Here is an 18568-nt window from a genome sequence, read left to right on the forward strand (position 1 = left end):
AAGTTTTTGTAGCTGCATAAATACAGTTTCATGAAAGCGACAAATCTTTGTTGCCATCATACACACTGAAAGTTTTTTCTACCTCATGGTATGCTTCATATAAAAAACAATTTTTCCCTGAAGAGATATTTTACTATTCTGAAAAGTCCTTGAACTCTTCCATTACAAAAATAGTGAGGAGTCCATCAGCAAATTATATTGAGCATTATTAAATCAAATAATAGCAATTAGAATTTACAATATTATTAAACCCAAGCTTGTGTAACAAGAAGCAAAAACCATGCATTTTAAATATGTTAATTTTTATAACTCTATTAGCCACAGAATCTAACAGAAGTATACAGAAGGGACATGGAAGGCAAAATCCCTTCATATCAATACATAATTTTTAAACACACAATAACAAGAAAGGATATTCTTTCAGCATGATGATAAATGCTTACTTCAATCACTGATAACAACATATTTAAATCCTAGCCATTCCAGAGTGTTTTCCCAGTAAGTGTAGAGGATTTGGAAAATAATCTTTACCAGGTTCTTTCAGCATTTGGGCATCTCCTACTAAATCTTGATCTCGATTTCCACCTCCATCCAGCAGTTCATCAGACAAACTGTTGGTTTGGGCCTCTGTTGCCATTTTCTTCATTAAATCTGCCTTTAACAGATAAAGCAAGACTCAAAATTCTCGATAATTCTTATTGCTGTCTAGATAATTAAGACAGTTAGGGTGTGCACTTCCAAACAACCACCCCACAAACAATAGCAAAATACCTCTGAATACACTGCAAGTTTAAGGGGCAAGTCCTCAACTTTCACAAAGTCATCTTCATCAGATTTTTGACTTACATTTCCAGAACCAGCTTCCTGTTAATAAAAATAGTGACATTTAAGAGAATAGTCCTACTTTGCTATATTTTCACTCCAAAACTAGATTTTTGACTATAATGAAGTACATCAAAAAACCGTGCCCATATCAAATTCGCATACGAAAACTGAAGAAGACTGGAAACTCAAAGTAACACTGAAACAGAAAAAAAATCTTCTGTTTTCTCATGGAGTATGTATTTTAACTGAAATATACGCACATATTCATTCACTAACACAGGTGACTCTGTATCAGGGCTGCCAGCCATGGAGCTTTCAGAACTTGCAGCAGATTTGTTTCCAACACACGTTGTATCTAGTGTTTGAGTTTCATTTACTGGAAGAGATGAGCTTGATTCCTCCGTTGTCACACTGGCTGTTACAAAGGATTCTGGGGTATTGACTGTTAAAGGTGGTGTATTCTCCATGACGTTGAGGTAATGAGGCAAAATTGTAGCTGTATCTTCTTCACCTGAAACCACAAAACTACATTTTAACTAGGCAGAGGATAGTAAAAGATTCTGAGCACACAAAAATCCCAGATTTTTTTTTTTTTTTACAAATTATTATTCAAAGCTACAAGTGAACAAATTAAAGTGAATTAGTCCAACTGAAATAAAACATCAGTTACTTGTACTCTCATACACTGAAGTATCGGCAATTATCACAAGACGGTATCTGTCTTAAAAATTTCTGACTTGACACAGATTTTAATGATAAAAACACCCACACAAAACAAACCAGCCAAAACCCAACTTTCAGGGCTCTATGACCTACTGTAAAATATTCATTCTGGGTATAAGAAGATATCATACAGAACAATAAATTCCTTAATATTTTGCCACATTCCTGTGGCAACACAGGAACTACTCAAATACCACTTTCAGTCTATGAAAAAACACAGGAAAAGAAGGTGGTAACAACAGTTAGACTGTAAGTAACATTCATACCACCCAGCAGTGTTTCTATCTTTTGACAGAAAATGATTTTTTCATTCTTAATCTTCATTTCCTCTTTAAAAGGTTTTCTGTATCTATTTCAACACATATATCTAGTCAACTCATATGGTTCCATGAAAAATAACAGCACAGTAAACTCTTGCCAAATTGATATTCTTCCTCTCAATTACATATATCACAGGCATTGTCCAAGATAATTCTCACAATATGCAAATTCATATAGAAGCATTAATCTCGCTGTTACTGCATACTGGGCTTACCTTTAACATTAACAAATTGTTGTTCTGATGACAAAATCTCACTGCTTTTTGTCTTATTCAATTCTTGGTTTGAAGTCTGTTGGGGAATCTGAAAACAAGTTAGAACAAATTTGACAAATCAGCTTCATAGCTTATTGGCTAATTTACTCTTCCTTGCTAACTAGAAACACACTGTACGCTTCCTCCACATTTTTGTCTTTTAACTAGTTTGAAGTAAAGATAGCAGCTGTTGAGTAAACCAAAGTTTCAAAAGACTCAGAAGTCAATCTTATTTACTGAAATGTGAAGGACTGACATGTCTCCAGAACCAGGTCACATGCATCCCAATGTTTCAAAGGAAACGAACAGTGAAATGACAACAGAAGCCAATAACATTTCACTGTTATTCTAGAAAAATGTATTACGTGATGAAGAGGAAAGACAAATCAAAGACATGCTAGAATACAAGAGTCAATGGTTTCTGCCAAGGAAAGCCCATTTAGAACTTGATGTCAGCAAATACAGAGGAAGAACCAGGTAACGGTTTAAAACTTGATGCTTTTTTAAAGTTTCTTTTCTACTGCAGGTTAACATTTTCTCTCTCTGACAGCAAATTTAAACATCAGTGTTGTGTGTGTCCATCCGTCCATTTTGGCATCAGCCATATCAATAATAAATTCAGGCAGGGAATGAGCAGTAGATATTTTGTATGTAGCAGCTATTACCTTCACATAATTTCTTGGATCACTCTTCTACTTCCATTAGTATGAAAACAGTGCAACAAGAAAAACTGAAATGTATATACAGATAGGTGTCTGAAAAGCTATGCACCGGCTTAGGTTTGTCCTGCATTCAGAGTTTTGGTGATACCTGTTCACTTTCAGTTGTTGTTTCACTGCTGGCTTGTAGTGATGTCTGCACATCAACAGGTCCTTCCTCAAATTCTATTTCTTCATCTTCATTCTCATCTTCTCCACTGCCATAGTTAGTCAGTGCTTGGGTTTCTGCTTTTGATAAACCTGAAAGCAAATCAACATAACACCACCTTCATATTGGATTTACATATTGACAGAGCCTGACAGAGTAAAAGTCAGGCTGCAAAATCCAAATCCCTTTTGGGAGTTTACTGCAATGATCAGTTATAACTCATACTTCAAAACATTCTTTGGAATTAAGATACAGTGATGACTGACTTTCAAAGATCCATATGCTCCACATGAGCTATATTACTGATAAACACCAATGGGTTGGTGTGAAATATCTAAGTTATCAAACAAGTTGGTGTGAAGAATGCAAATATAAGGGAAACTAAGTCATGAGTATAACAGGACAAAAAAAAAATTAAAAATATACAAGCTTAAAGAAAAGCAATTCAAAACCATTATTTAAATGCAAAACTGCAAAAATTTTCAGCAGCTTTCATATCCTTCAGATTAAAGGTTGACAAACTTTAAGTTTAGCTGAGACAGGATATGTAACTTCAACAAGGAATCCGATTCCAACATGTGTTTCTACAGATCTAGTGATTACAAACGAAAAGCTCCTCTAATCGGCATGTTTAACCCTTGACACAATACTAGTAAACAGAGCACTGGAAAACTTTCCCTGCAAAAGACCCAACCAAAAAATCTGTGAGGAAAGGTGTTACACAGCAGTACTTCACACAAATCCTGTGGTAAAATTAGCTGGTCAAAACTACAGGGAAAGCATAGAGTAATGAACTATAAAACCCACTTACTTATTGCCACTGGACCACTTTCACTTTCCTCATCTTCCTCTTGATCAGACGCATCAGACCTAACACTTTCAGGAACTCCATTATCATCATACATTTTTGAGTCCTGTACTGGTTTAACAGTTTCTGTCTCATCCTTGTCCTAGGAAAACAAGGCATAGGGTGCAATTTCATGTTTTTTTATCTAAAGATTAAGTTATGGTTTCTGCATCAAGAAGTCATCTTTGTTTCTCAAGATCAAAAATCTACAGACTAAAAACTAATGTTTAAGAAGTCCTTAAGGCCTTGAAATAAACACTGCAAAGCTACTCCTGAAACAGAGCATCAGAATCTACTGTAAGAGATCATGCCACCGTTCACACATAGCCATGAAGGACATTGTAACTGATCAGCATGTTAGCTTAAAAAAAGAAAGATTTCTTTAAATTAGATTTGTCATTATCACAAGGAAGACACGCTTGCATTATTACCCTCTAGTGACTTCTCTGCTTCTCCTAAATGACCCCTAGTAAAAATTAGGAACATTCTTAACTGCTGCTTCTCATTTCTTTGGCCATAGCTACTCAGCAGTTTCTCTGCTGAATGACTTGCTAAATACCTGGAGTGAGAAAATTCTGCTCAGTCTATGCAAACCCCAAGTAAAGCCCTGAATTTAGTTCCAGATTTTGAGAGGACCCTTCTACACTACAGCAGCCATAACAAGTGACATATGGCTTCCCACTTCTACTTCCAAAGCAGCGTGACAGAAGCTCTAAGCCCTAGAAGAAAGCCCTGACTCTATGTCCATACATGCCTACACATATGGCTCTGCCCGTTTAGGAAAGCATGCAACTTAGCACACTACCTATATCTTTCCCTTGGGTGGAAAAAGATGAACATTTCAGCAGAAAATACAAAACTGCATATACAGCCCCTCTCCCCAGACACAATGATTTTTTTAGTGGTTTTCAAAACAAACTTAAAGAGAAAAGGGAGAAATTTTGGGGCCCATCATTTAACGTCCAGAGCACACGTAGACTTGGACTCTGAGGACCTCAAGTACCATTTGTCCCAACATCTGCCGCCTTCTTAAAACGAAAAGTAAAACAACTTATACTGTATCATTAACAAAGAAAATGCTAATTGCTAAAAATAGTTAAACACCATCTCTATTTACTGTCCTTGTTAATTAATTCTTCAAGGAATGACTACATTCTCAATGCTCTGAGCTGGCAACACAGGCCACAGCCCCAGACCAAATCCCACAGTGAACACCTTCGGAACAGGTCTTTTCTTTTTTTGTTTAAAATACAGAAAATGCATACTAAAAGGAAAAACTAAAAGGAAGAACAAGATCCTACCCTAAAGCTGCTCAGCACATATCAGATATTATTGAAGTTCAGTTGCACAGCACTCAACATCAGCTTTGCTCTTTTTAAACTTTCAAATTGTCAGTCCTAAAGCAAAGCTCGTTCTACATAAAGGCCACCAACAATCAACAGAAAAGCATCTTTAACTCTCTGTTGATCTGAGTGCACTTCTTGGAAGGTAACAAGATATTGTTTTATAAGAAATGCATCAAACAGTCTTTACACTGGTAATGGCTCTGCACTAGAAACAGGAATAAAAACAAGAGCAACCAAGGAACAGATATCCTGAAGTCATGTTTACTGAATGTATATAACAACAAAGACTTCTTCATGAGGCAGATTTTTTGGTAGTCATTTTCCAGACTGTCAACTCAAACAGGGAAATTATAATTTACTTTGTTACTTCATCAAAGTAAATCACTGAAAATAACAGTAAGGAGATGAAACCCATGATGTTTAATAAATTTACAAACTCAAGAAAATGGGCTGCTTACAGATATTGGATTTATATGACAGAAAACAGTAAGACTAAGTGATCTGTGACATTATCTGAGGAATAAAGACAGTTGAGAAGCATAAACATACTTTGTCCTCATCGACATCTTCAGCAGATGAACAAACATCCACCTGGAGACCTTTTTTTGCCTAGAAGAAACACAAACTGTCTTCAATTCTAAACTGAAATAACTTTGAAATACTGAACCAGACTAAGGCTTCGTGAGAGCCTGGCTGAAATGCCAGTCTTACCAAGAACCGCTATCTCAAAATGGCAGTAAGGCACAGGGACTTCTACACTATGAAAGTTGTTTACACAGATGTCTTCAAAGTTTTAGAGTTGAAAAATATTACAAAAAACTGTGCTAGCCCTGTTTATTTAAACAATTATGTTTACATGGGCTAATTCTCCAGTATGTGCTCAAATAATCTCTAAAATACAGTATTAGATACACCAGCTCCGGTGAAGACAGACAGCTGTATTTCGCAGTGTGGAATCTAAAACCCGTCAGCTTACTGGACTCAAGACAGCCACAAAATCAAGCAAGATCAGATGTGTCTGCATCAGGATCCCAGACCTGAAAGCTGTGAGAAGACCACAGAGAGGTAACTATGCGGGTCTGTACAGAGTAACCAGGACCTACCAGTTCTGCCTCATCTCTGGGTCTGCTGAATCTGAACCGCTGCCACAGCAACAAGGCAAACATTGACCTTAACCCTAACTCTCTGTCTTCAAGGAGAGAAGAAATACCAGATCTAAGTTGGCTCCATGCGTTCTCATAGCAGTGTATAAAGCAATCCTTTATTTAACAAAGGCCCAGTGAGTAACTTCAGTAAAATAGGAAGTCATGTCCAAATCCTTCTGGACTCAGAGCGTTTCTCTGGCCTCTTTACAAGGCACTCCACAGTCTGTCTCACACTAGCCATATTACTGGTATATCTAAGTTGAACTATCTTGAAATGCAGCTGATGATATGCTTAAAACTACTTATAGGACTTTATGACAGATTCACAAAATAACGTTCTGCTGATATTTTGAAACAAGAATGAGTTAAGGGTTTGCTTTGGTACTTGTGTTTCGAAAAGAAAGCTGAAAGGACACTGAAGTCATAACTACACTATACAAGAAGAAACACTGAGGCAGGTATCTGACTGCTTTGAGTACATGAACATGATCTGTTTTAATGTTTGTTTTGTAAACAGTCCATATAACTAAAAAAAGTTATGCTCCTAAAAACTGCAATACTAAAATTAAAAATGGTTATGCAACATCTTTAATAATGTAAATGGTGCAAAACCCAACTTGCTTGGTTAGAGCGGGATATGTACTACAGTCTCAAACATTTCTGAAAAGTTTATATATATATTTTACACTCCAAGTCTAGAAAGTGATACTTCCTACATATGCCAACAAACCAACTATTTGATGATTTCAAAGGACTTATTCAAGTTAGGTAAAGATGGTGCCTGGTGAAGATATTGCAAAGAAAGCTGCAGGCATAACTGGAGAGATGATGAACTGGGACTCCCACGTCAAAATATTTCGCTCAGAGTTCAATTTCTTCATAGCAGCTTGTATGGTGCTATGTTTTGGATTTGTGCTGAAAACAGTGTTCATAACACAGGGATGTTAGTTGTTGCTGAGCAGTGCTTACACAGCATCAAGGCCTTTTCTGTTTCCCACCCCACCAGCGAGCGGGCTGGGGGTGCACAAGAAGCTGGGAGGGAACAGAGCCGGGACAGCTGACCCCAACTGACCAAAGGGACATTCCATGTCATATGACGTCATGCCCAGCAATATACAGCTGGGGGAGAAAGAAGAAAGGGGGCAATGTTCAGAGTTATGGTGTTTGTCTTCCCAAGTAACTGTTGCAGACGATGGAGCCCTGCTTTCCTGGAGATGGCTAAGCATCTCGCTGCCAGCAGGAAATAGTGAGTGAACTCCTTGTTTTGCTTTGCTTGTGCACACAGCTTTTGCTTTACCTGTTAAACTGTCTTTATCTTAACCCCTGAGTTTTCTCACTTTTACCCTTCCAATTCTCTCCCCCATCCCACCGGGGGGGGAGTAAGTGAGTGGCTGTCTGGTGCTTGGCTGCTGGCTGGGGTTAAACCACAACTCCTCCTCAGTGGCCTCAGATGTTAATACTATTTCAACACTTGACTGTTCCTTCCTATGTGCATATATGAACATTAAAACACATTTCCTCTGAATTACTAACAACAGTGTCTACACAATTATTCATCTGTAACAGACACTCCTCTGTAACACAGAACATCTCCCTTACTGAGGAAAATTAGTTCATGCTTCTACACAAGCAATACTGTGAATACACAGCCCTAGTTTGTGAATAAAAACCCCACATACACAATGTATGAACTAAGGTAATCAAGGTAGTTTAGGAAATACAGATATTTAGGAATCTCAAAAAAATTACACTTTTCAAAAATACAATAAAACAAACCTCTTTAGCATAAGACTGTATCACTTCCGCGGTTTCTGTTTTTCTTTTACATCTCTGCTTTACAGAAATACTGTTGTTGTCCAAGTCTTGCATGAGTTTAAAAAAGGCTAATTCATTAAATAACACTTCAGAGATCTCCACGAGAAGATCCTCCCCACAATCTTTTAATTTTCTACCAGCAAATTTCGCCAGTGAATCCTGAGAAGAGAAATAAATATTCAGTTTTTGAAACAGGCTTTCAGACTTCAAAGATTAAGTATTTGCCATATTCGTAATAACTCAAAATTGGTTAGGTATATAACAGCCCGTACTTTGTAAAAAATATGGTTTAGCATCTTAAACAGATTTTAAGTAGATTCTCTAGTCACATAACACAGAACTTATCAAGTTACTCATTTAAACTCTATACTTGTAGAAAAAAAAAAAAGAAGATAGAGAAAAGCAGCCTATTGATTTTCAGGAATTTACACAAAACATTCTCAAAGAGCATCATCAGAGCTCTCCCTGAAGACAGCCACAGGCAAGAGATACACCTCTCACTATCTGGCAGATATGGATATCTGGCAGCGATGGAGAAGAAGGTCTGTACATGGTAAAGCCTTAATTTTAGGAAACAAGGAATTGCTGTATCAAAGCTGAAGGAGAACAGCAGCTATGAAGTTCTAAAATATGACTTCAGGAAAAGCTGGTTTATCCTCTTGCTCATTATCCAAGTTGCAACAGTGTTGCAAAACAGCACCAAAAAACTACTCACCTGAAGTATACTGCCAAGCTGCTTATGGAAGAACTTCACAAATTCTTTACTTTCATCGTTTTGTTGTGTGAGAGTCAAGACCATACGTCTTACTGATGTCAGTAATTGAGAAGAGCATACTTCATCCATGTGTTCCTAAACAAGTATCACAGAATGAGCTCAGTTACCACTTAAAAAAAAAAACAACCAGCCATCAACTCAAATACTGAAATTCATTTATAAAAATATCACCTGTCCACTGAAGGAACACCACTCCACAAACAGGTCCTAACCCATCTTGCAAAACAAACTAAGTGGAACACCGTTGCAGCGGGTACCATATGTCATTAATGACTGATTGGCCATGACCCACAACGCTTAATCTCACTTTTCCAATACATTACTACACACCAGCTTTCAACGTCTGGACAAACTAAGAATCTATATATATTATGGTTGTGGATCCAAGTGTATTAAAGTTTATGTTAAGATTACTGTTGTAAGTTTCCTTAAAATTGCAAACAAAAGAGAAGTCTTCAGGCACTGAGACTGTCACGTCAACAATATACACAGTTTTTAAAACCAGAATCAACCAAGTACCTTATCAAGCAAACCTAAGCTCATACACTGAGCATATTATAAAAGGGAACAGGGAGCTTACTTCAGCATTTTACAACTCAATCTTCTCTGCTCTTTAACCTTGCAAAGAATGAACTGTCAATATTTCTCCTCTGTATTCACAGAAGTTTACAAGCTCTCAGCAACTTTAATGATATTTGCAAACAGGAAAAATAGGGCTAAAACTCACAGAGCTATTCTTCAAAAATATCTCAAGTTACATCATATGTAACAGTTTCAATTAAAATTATCTCAGTTCTCTTTGCTAAAAGGCAGCAAATATTTCAGAAGTACATTCTCAAACATTTCCCAGACAAAGAAATCTCTGTTCTTGATGTCAAGTCCACCAGCCTCATGCAATCTAGAAACCTTGCCATTTCCTTCTCCTGTTAACAAATCCACAGAATCTTTCTGCTGGAGTATTTAATCGTTACTTCATCCTCAGCAAGGTCTGCAACTTAACACGTATTTATTGGCAGTTGTTGCTAACACACAAATTATCCATTTTAAATAATATTCTTCCATGCAATTATTCAAGTCCTTTTCCTGTTCTCCAAATTCACATATTATTGAAAAAAGTTCTTACCTTTAGAAAAGGAATGACCTCTTTCATAATTGCTTTAATCTGCCGGTCAAGCTGCTGAGTATCTATACGAGGACATGGAACAGCAGAAACTTCACTTGACAGTGGCACAGGAAGACATTCACTGGTACTTGGACCTCAATAAAAAAACGCACATTTAAGTCATTCAACATTTTTATTAAAGAAATACAAATTTCAAAAAACATACATTGTCCTTTTTAAAAAATAAATCATATTTACTTAAGTTGAAATTTTGCTAAATTTTCAATACAAATGAAGAGGAAAGCAAGTCAACCAATTAACTGATTCTTGCTATTTAGAATAATTATTTTCTACAACTAAGCAAAATATGTATATATGTGCATACCTTCTAATTTAGCAGCAGAAGCACCCTGAAAATTACTAGAGCAGCCCTCAGAGTCAAGGGTACTTTCAGCTTCAATTTTCATACGCTCATACTCCCTCATCCTAGCCAAAGCTTGATCTAAGTGAATCACTGTGTTGCCTATATTTAGAATAAAAACACCTTTTAATCTAAAGTTTAACTGATAGACAAGTAAACAATGATAAAAATTAATTCAAAGCCACAAGTTTTGAAATCTACACATAACTGTAGTTGAGTTATAATATTTTACTACACACTTTGATCAACTCAAAGGGTTTCACAGGTGGCTAGTTTTTCTAAGTGTTGTTTTACAAAACGCAGTTACGCACTTAAATAGTATACTGTTCTTTGATTTTCAGACTAGACAATTGCAGGCATTTCAGGAGGGAGGGAATAACACAACATTGTAAATCACATCACTCTCACCAAGGTCATCAGTGGCAAAGGGTTCAAAATTTGAAGATGTAGACATAGTACTCCCATTGTCTGCATCATTCTGATCGCAACCCTGACATGCTTCTGTAGAACAGTTCTTGCCAAAAGTTTCCTAAAAAACACCAAACAATTGAATACAAAGCAGGAATGCACCATCCTCTCACAGATGTGTCAACAAGTCAGCACAATTCTTCTCAGCCACATGCTGTGGTATCAAGACCTGTCACCAGGCTGCCTGACTGGGGAACAATCTTACTTTCAGGATATAAATCCATCAGGTGATTCTACCTTGCTTGTTTTAGACATTTCAACTATAAAATCCATAAGAAACTGTGGAGAGGCATCAGTGATTTCTTAAATACAAATAAGCAGAAATTCCTTGGGAATCTTGTGATTGGTACCTGCCGTGACCTTACTCACCGGAGTATTTTGACTCTTCTTGATTATCAGTTTCTGATTTACGTCCCTCTCCATATTCTATTCCTCCCTGACACATCACCCATTTCCACCCAAAAATCCTACCATGTTTAATCACTTTTGCATTAAGATTTTCCTGCATTTCTTTGTTTCGAAAAGTCTGTGTAAGTTGCTATTAATTTTAGAAAAATTCAATCGCTACTATGAATATTTGAGTACACAAACATGCATGTAAATTGAAAAGACGGGAAAAGTTGACAGTAAACTAGCTTCTGAACTTGAAAACTTACATCATCTGTAGAAGCAAGGCTTTCACTGGGAGTGAGTTCAGAATTTGATGCCATCCATGCTGCAGAATTCAGTGATTTTGCGCATTTCTCTTTTTCATTGTTCTCAGATAAATGTCTGGTCACTATATCCTGGAAAAGGTAATAAATCTATACTGTGAAAAAGGATCTAAGATTTGTTTGATTCATACACAAGGTCAAAAATTTTGAGCATACCTGTAGAGCATATAGAGCCCTTTGCCTCAGGTAATCTGTATTTAGCAGCTGAAGCTCATGGAAAAGTTCAATAAGAAAGTGGGGACGAGACTCATTCTGAGAAATAAGAGTTGCCACTTCAGAATAGATTGTGTCTCGCAAAGCTTCGAACATAGAAAGATCACTACCAGTTTCTGTAGAAAAAAGGGACATTGTTAAGTACTTGACATGCATCCAGTTGAAAGAAAACTGTCTGCTAGGTATGCAAGTTACAGGTACACAAATTATATCTCAAATCATTGCAGATTCCCTTGTATAGCTGCTTTCTTAAAGTTTACTCATTTCCTGAAGGGCAACAAAGATTTAAACATTCTGAAATAATACCTTATGCAATCCTTTATATATATAAAAAAATATAAGGCATAGTAATAATTTTCTTTACAATCCTGAACAATACTTTTAGAAAGTATTTGTTAATAAAGAAAATATTGCGCACTTTACAATGTTGCTTCCAGAATAGGTATTCAACACTGAAAATGGAGTTTTAAGATAGTTCAAACGAAAGGTCTCCAGTTGATATAATACAAGTAGGCCACACCTTTGCAACACAAGCAACTGTATTAAGAAAGCTCCAGACTGAATTCGAGAAAGTCACTCCTTCCCACACCTCCCATACAGGCATAAATCCTACGTTCTCCTGTATGTCCAAATATCACTTCCCACATAAAACCTCTTACCCTTAAGCCCTATTACGTATGTATGAGAAAACAACGTGTTCCTTAATAAGCCTCCTGTTCCTTTTAAAATTAAGGATTATCCTTACATCACAACAGTTAAATTATTACATATATATTTTGGCAAGTGTTGAATGGAAAAAAGTTAAATTTGGAAAACTCAGCTTAGTTTAACAGATGCATATTTGTTAGTAGTTAAGTTAATGAAGTTATTAGCGGTACAGCAGATGTTACTGTGCAATCTGACTATCTGCAAATAGTTTACCAGTACTTTTAAGCACAGAGGCAAGCTTTTTCAGCCTTTAATAAGCCACTAGAGATCTCTTCCCTCCTATTAATAAAATATAATAGTAGCTTTTAAACGTAATAGAAATGCCTACTGAAATTAGTTTTCCGTTGTAGTATCTACCTGAGTATTTTCCACTTGTAATTGGGACTAACCACGAACATGATAAACACATTCTCCACAATTATAATTCAAAGTAGTTTGTACCGTTGCATTTCATGCAAAGTACAAGTAACTTCTCTCGCCTCGTTTATAGAGAAGGTGCTGCAACAGTACTCATTTCGAACATCTGCTAAACAGTCTGAGTTATAGGACTAAAGCTAAGAGGAAAAAAAAAAAAGTAACAGGACATTGTTGAAGCTAAGCAATGAATGCATTACCTGGCGCTTCAATGCATGCATTTCTGTTAGACTGCTGCAGAATTCTCCTAGCATGCGCTGTAGGAAAGTGGGGATAGACAGTGATAAACACAAAAATGCGCACCAGAAATAAAGACAGGGTCTATACAAAACAGCAGGAGGAAGACCGTTTAGTCATCCAAACCACATCAAAGCTGCTTATTGTGAGAACTTGATTAGTAAAAGTTTATTACATATACCAATAAACAGCTCTTAGTGGGGACACAGCTACAATGAGAAAGCTGTACATCGTGCTACAATGAATAAAATATCTGCATCTATCAAACAAAACAAAGGTACTGGCAGAACCTAAAAAGACACAGAAGAGAATACTTTTATGATCTAGATGCAAGAAAAGCAGTGCAGACGGCAAAAATGTAAGGGTTTATGTGATGTTACAAGACTGAATTTGAATGATATTTGATAGAGCTCCTTTAAGCATGAATAGAAAGAAAACATGTATGCAGTACAGGATGTAGTTTAAACACTAAACAAATTTTCATCTGTTCAGCAGTTACTTTTCATAGAAACATCAACAAATTGGGTGAGTTTTTTTGCTGGCTAGGTTTCTGGTTGGTTTACAGTAACAAGTTTATTTCTAAATTATTTTCATCAAGCATCTGATCTACAGAAAACACCTAAAAGCAATCAATACCCAACTTTTTGCATACTTTTATGTTAACAGCACCCTTAGAAATTAAAAAAGAAAAATCCACATGCTAAAAATACAGTATTGTTATGTTGTCATAATACATGGCTTTTAAATAACACGCTAGCAACTGAGTATGGAGGACGTTTACTCAGAGAAGTTCACAAAATAATTACTGACATTCAGAAAAGAATACCTGAGGACATTTCTGTAGATCTACTGTATTTAATTATTTTTTCCAGTTGTTCCCGATTCCTTTTGCTGAACACCTTTGCATGAACAACCTCTTCAGAGTGTCTGCTTTTATTGCTCTTGCAGGGTTCACACGCACTAGAAGCGCTTGCACTTTCATAACCTTATGGGAGGGAATGAAAAGGAAGAAATACAAAAATAGCTTACAAAATGTTTTATTACTTCTAAAAATTTGTTCGAGGGCAATCTCAAAGATGCAAAACACAAATGATGTTTCCCAGCCAAAAATTTTCCTCTGTACGCTGAAGCCACACAGCAGCACTAAGTCCTTAGTGACAGCAACAGTACTATACATATCAGTACTGTCCCTCTCATTCAGTATTTTACTGAAGCCCATCCTTCAGCAAGTCATCCACTTTGAACAAGACGACATAATGAAGAGGAAGATTCTCCTGGTGGCTTAATTCCAAATCTTAGTGTATATGCATCCACTATCCATTCAAATCAGATGTCCTAATCAGTTATGCTTTTTGTTTACTGAAGTACTAAAAAAATCTTATGTAATTATATTATGTAAAACGAATTCATATTTCAATAATTTATTTTCATTATTACAGGTACCATTTATGGAGAGTAAATTTTCTGGAATGTAATGATTGTAATCCAAGCTGAGTTTGCTATGGTATCTACGGTTACTTTACAACCTACCAGTATTTTTCATTCTGCCTTTTAGCTGAGCAGAACTCTTCCTCTTATTTTTCGATTTGGGTGTTTTATCTTTTGATGCCAAGCTTGCTTGTGCTGATGCTTTTCTAGATTTAAATGTCTTTGTCACAGTAGTTGGGTCTACTGGATCAGGCATGCTACTAAAACTCTCCAAAGACTCTTCATCAAACTCTCTCCTCCTGCTCGTATCAGACTGATTTTTATGACTGGAAGCACTGTTCTGTCCTGAAACTGCAAAACCTGCTTTCATTTGAGACTGATCGTCTTTTTTCACTTCCTGGCTATCATTAAGCGAAGCTGATCTTTTTTCCATTTCCTCTTCAGTTTGTCTATGACTCCTTCTGTCAGAAAAAAAAGAAAGAAACACCACAATATACCACAACCTAGTCTCTCAGGTAGAAACAACACATACTACTACCAGGCCAACAGCTCTATCCATAATGCAAGTTATCTGCCCTAGTTACTTAGTCATCAACTGACCACTGGAAAAAAAAAAAAAAAAAAAAAAAAAAAAAAAAAATCTAATGAGAACTATTCCAAATGGAATGTGGAAGACAGCTGAAGAAATTCACATGTCACCGATTCCAACCTGAATATACTTCTGCAGCTATTGCAGTGCTCAAATAGTACTACAGGACAAAAGATTTCTTAAAACATTCATTACAATCTATTGTAGCACGAAAAACAAGCATTCACTGAAACTCTATCCCCTAGTTATTCAAACAGCTCAGTTTCAAAGAACATGGAAATGAAACCTTTCTCTATGTACAAAATGTATCACAAAACCACTCCCACACTATATTTGATCTGAAAGTACTCATTACACGATACAGTAGTTTATATACAGAAAAGCAGAACACTTTACTAAAAAAAGTAAAAAAAATAAACTGGAAACTGCAAAGTAAAGCTCATCTTCTAAATGTATTAAAATAAATTCCCTAAAAGAATGATGAATTCCCACAAGCTCCAGAAAAGGGAGGAAAAATTATCAAAGAGTTGCACTGTGACATTAATTACCTTTGTTTCTCTGCTCCATTAGAGGAACTGCTTTCAAAAGGTTTGGGGAATGCCATATACTCAGTTTTCCCAGAAGCATTATGATCTAGAGGATGTTGCTGCTGCTGCTGCTCACTGCTGTGTGGGGAAACATTGTGTGCAAAATCTCCAAAACCAGAAGGGAACACTGGGTTATAGTTAATGCCTACAAAGCAAACAAGAGAGTCAGCAGGTACCACCTCATTTATCTGTACGATAAAAATAAAATTTGAGACATATTGTGTGGTAATATAAAATTATGAAGCAAAAATATTGTGGGGAAGTAAGCAAAAGCTGTTTTTTTGTCCTGAAAGCACTGCAATAATAGGAATTTATCTTAAATACAGGTTTCAAACATTACTGGATACTACACATACTGCTACAATCCCATCAGTGGAGAGATGAAGGTTCTTCAAGAAACCCCAATAAAGAGCTCCTACCAGCGAAGGTAAAAATTACATCAGTTCCAAAAACGGAAGAGTTCTGTCTGCATGCAGATTTTATCAATACTTCAATTACCATCAAACTGGTAAGAAAATTCCAGCAGTACAAGCATTCATAAGGCCAAAGAGGTCATAAATTCATAATACTTATTTTAACTTTAGAATCGTTATAGTAGTGGCGAATTGAACATAAGCATTCTTCTGTGCAGGTTCCGTATAATTCAAAATATCCTTAAACAGAAAACAGCCTTCAGAATCTGAAAGCTACAATCTAGGTCTATGCCTATTTCCTGAAAAGGCTGAGATATATTATTAGGACAGCTTTAACAACTTTTAAGCATATAGTGAATACCTACATTTTTTCCCACTTCAAATTCAACGGTAAAAGCAGATTTGGTAATGAGATTAGGAACACTGTGTCCAAATCAACAGTTACTCTCTACCTCTGATGGGAACACAGATTAGTAACATGCTCCATTTACAGGCCTTTCAAACAAAAATGAATGCTGGAAGGTCTAAGAAAAAGAAAACTAATTACCAAGTGCCACCTTAAGAACACTTATTAAATGATTGCTGAAGGTATGGTAAAAGCTTCAAACATTGCTTTTCACATGTTGGACAAAGAACATTTAAAATGTTAACTTTATGGAGTGGGTATTTTTGACTATAACCAGCTTCTTACTGAGAAAGTCTTGGTTTTCATACTGAAGTCAAAAATCTACAACTGTTCAGCAATAAACATTAACAAATGGATAATATGGACTCTTTCAAGTACCATTTAAGACCATTTCAGTATAAAGGAAAAGTCACCGAGTTTCAGCATTTTCACATTAAGATTTCAATTAAATAAGGGAAGAGAAATTTTTGAAATTTGCATTACTTTTCACACCTGTAGTAATACTCACCTGGAGCAAAGGAAGAAAAATTAGTAAATCCCGGTACACTAAACAGGTTCACAGGTTGTGGAGGAAAGCTGAACGGACAGAAAACAGGAGATGGAGGTGGTGGTGCACTACTGCCTCTCTCCTTTCTTGATGGCTTCTCTTGACACTGTTGTTGTTCTTGCTGGCGCATAAGATCATTTAACATTTGTTTCAACCTTGGAAACAAGCAAAAATAAGCACTTGGGGAAAAAAATAAAATACTATGGCAAAGCTGTAAATTTATGCTCAAGTAATTTGAGATTTGTATTGTTTCATCTGCCCCATGTAACGGATGTAAAGAACTGCTCCATTTAGCTAGTAAAAACCAAAACCTTAAGGAAAAAAAACCACCTTGTATTTAATCCCGAGTGACAGACAGGAACAGTTTTAAAACCAACCGCCCTGTACTAGTGGTCATGTTTACAGAAGTTAAACATCCTTACAAGAACAACAAAATATTGACCAGACACTGAAAAAATGAGCAGGCCAAAACAGAAACTTAAATACAAACAACTGAAGACACAAAATATTTCCACACATGGCACTAAAATTACTTTAAAATATTATGTAAGAGGCCAGTAACTATATACCACTTACCAAATACAAAACAGAGATGAAGAGCTTGAACTTTCATGCAATGAATTAAAGTGACTATTGCATCTTTTTTCAAAAAATTTTTTCAAAACATTGCTCCAAAGGTAAAAGTAGGACACCCAAATGGAGCATAAGTAAGCATAAATTCTGACTGACAACACTAAGAGAGGACAAAAAGATTTTCCACCATCTTTCCATAACCATTAGAAACCTGAATCTTGTCAGGCAGTCTAGCAAAGACTAAAGAGATAAAAGCACATTCAAGGAAAGCAAGTCTAAACCAAAAAAGCCAAATAAAGCTATTGCAACAGGTTTTTGGAAGAGATGACAACTTTTGGTTCTCTTCACAAAAGAATACTCAAAAAGAGCCAATGCAAAGGTGTTCAAGCAGTGGTGAAAAAAACCAACCAAATATGCTGTATACAATTTCAAGAGCTTGTAATCAACCCAGCAGATCAACAGTCTCATATTTAACCATTATCTGAAATTTTTTATTCACATAACCACGTTCTCCTTCACTAAAGCATTTCAAATTCCACACTCCAGCACTCATACAGCCAACAAACCTTTGGACGTTATTCTGCTGCCAACTCAGTTGAGTGTAACACTGGTTTAACTGATGCATAATAAGATGTACTTGTGAAGATGTGACATTATTGGGCATCATGCTGTAAGGGCCTGTAAGCAAAGTCTGTAGCAGACAAGAGAGGGTCTGTGGAAAGAAAATACATGACACTGACCAAATTGGCAAAACCAGAAGTGTTTTGGTTTCGGCTGCTGCCGGCAACAAAAGCACCACGCGGCCGCCCCTCCCCCCGCCGGCATGCGGAGG

General features: G+C 36.4%; 1 protein-coding gene across 15 annotated transcripts in view; it reads right to left on the reverse strand.

Annotated features, from left to right (window-relative positions):
- The window catches only part of PCM1 (pericentriolar material 1), a 42526-nt gene that overhangs the window by 806 nt on the left and 23152 nt on the right, over positions 1 to 18568 (reverse strand). For 6 of the 15 annotated variants that reach the window (XM_075421890.1, XM_075421888.1, XM_075421901.1 and 3 more), the window contains 20 exons: positions 18303 to 18448; positions 17125 to 17318; positions 15759 to 15942; positions 14724 to 15082; positions 14020 to 14178; positions 13157 to 13213; positions 11778 to 11950; positions 11565 to 11693; positions 10849 to 10969; positions 10405 to 10542; positions 10041 to 10174; positions 8858 to 8992; positions 8104 to 8301; positions 5732 to 5791; positions 3801 to 3939; positions 2933 to 3081; positions 2084 to 2171; positions 1086 to 1336; positions 772 to 864; positions 532 to 655 (listed from right to left, as the gene is read on the reverse strand). In XM_075421890.1, the coding sequence (XP_075278005.1) occupies positions 532 to 655; positions 772 to 864; positions 1086 to 1336; positions 2084 to 2171; positions 2933 to 3081; positions 3801 to 3939; positions 5732 to 5791; positions 8104 to 8301; positions 8858 to 8992; positions 10041 to 10174; positions 10405 to 10542; positions 10849 to 10969; positions 11565 to 11693; positions 11778 to 11950; positions 13157 to 13213; positions 14020 to 14178; positions 14724 to 15082; positions 15759 to 15942; positions 17125 to 17318; positions 18303 to 18448 (3031 nt within the window). Of the gene's footprint in view, positions 1 to 531; positions 656 to 771; positions 865 to 1085; positions 1339 to 2083; positions 2172 to 2932; positions 3082 to 3800; positions 3940 to 5731; positions 5792 to 8103; positions 8302 to 8857; positions 8993 to 10040; positions 10175 to 10404; positions 10543 to 10848; positions 10970 to 11564; positions 11694 to 11777; positions 11951 to 13156; positions 13214 to 14019; positions 14179 to 14723; positions 15083 to 15758; positions 15943 to 17124; positions 17319 to 18302; positions 18449 to 18568 lie in introns of all 15 variants that reach the window. The other 9 variants (XM_075421902.1, XM_075421894.1, XM_075421903.1 and 6 more) reach the window with 7 other exon arrangements.

This window comes from Opisthocomus hoazin, chromosome 5 (genome assembly GCF_030867145.1).
Source record: "Opisthocomus hoazin isolate bOpiHoa1 chromosome 5, bOpiHoa1.hap1, whole genome shotgun sequence".
Classification (NCBI taxonomy): Eukaryota; Metazoa; Chordata; class Aves; order Opisthocomiformes; family Opisthocomidae; genus Opisthocomus; species Opisthocomus hoazin.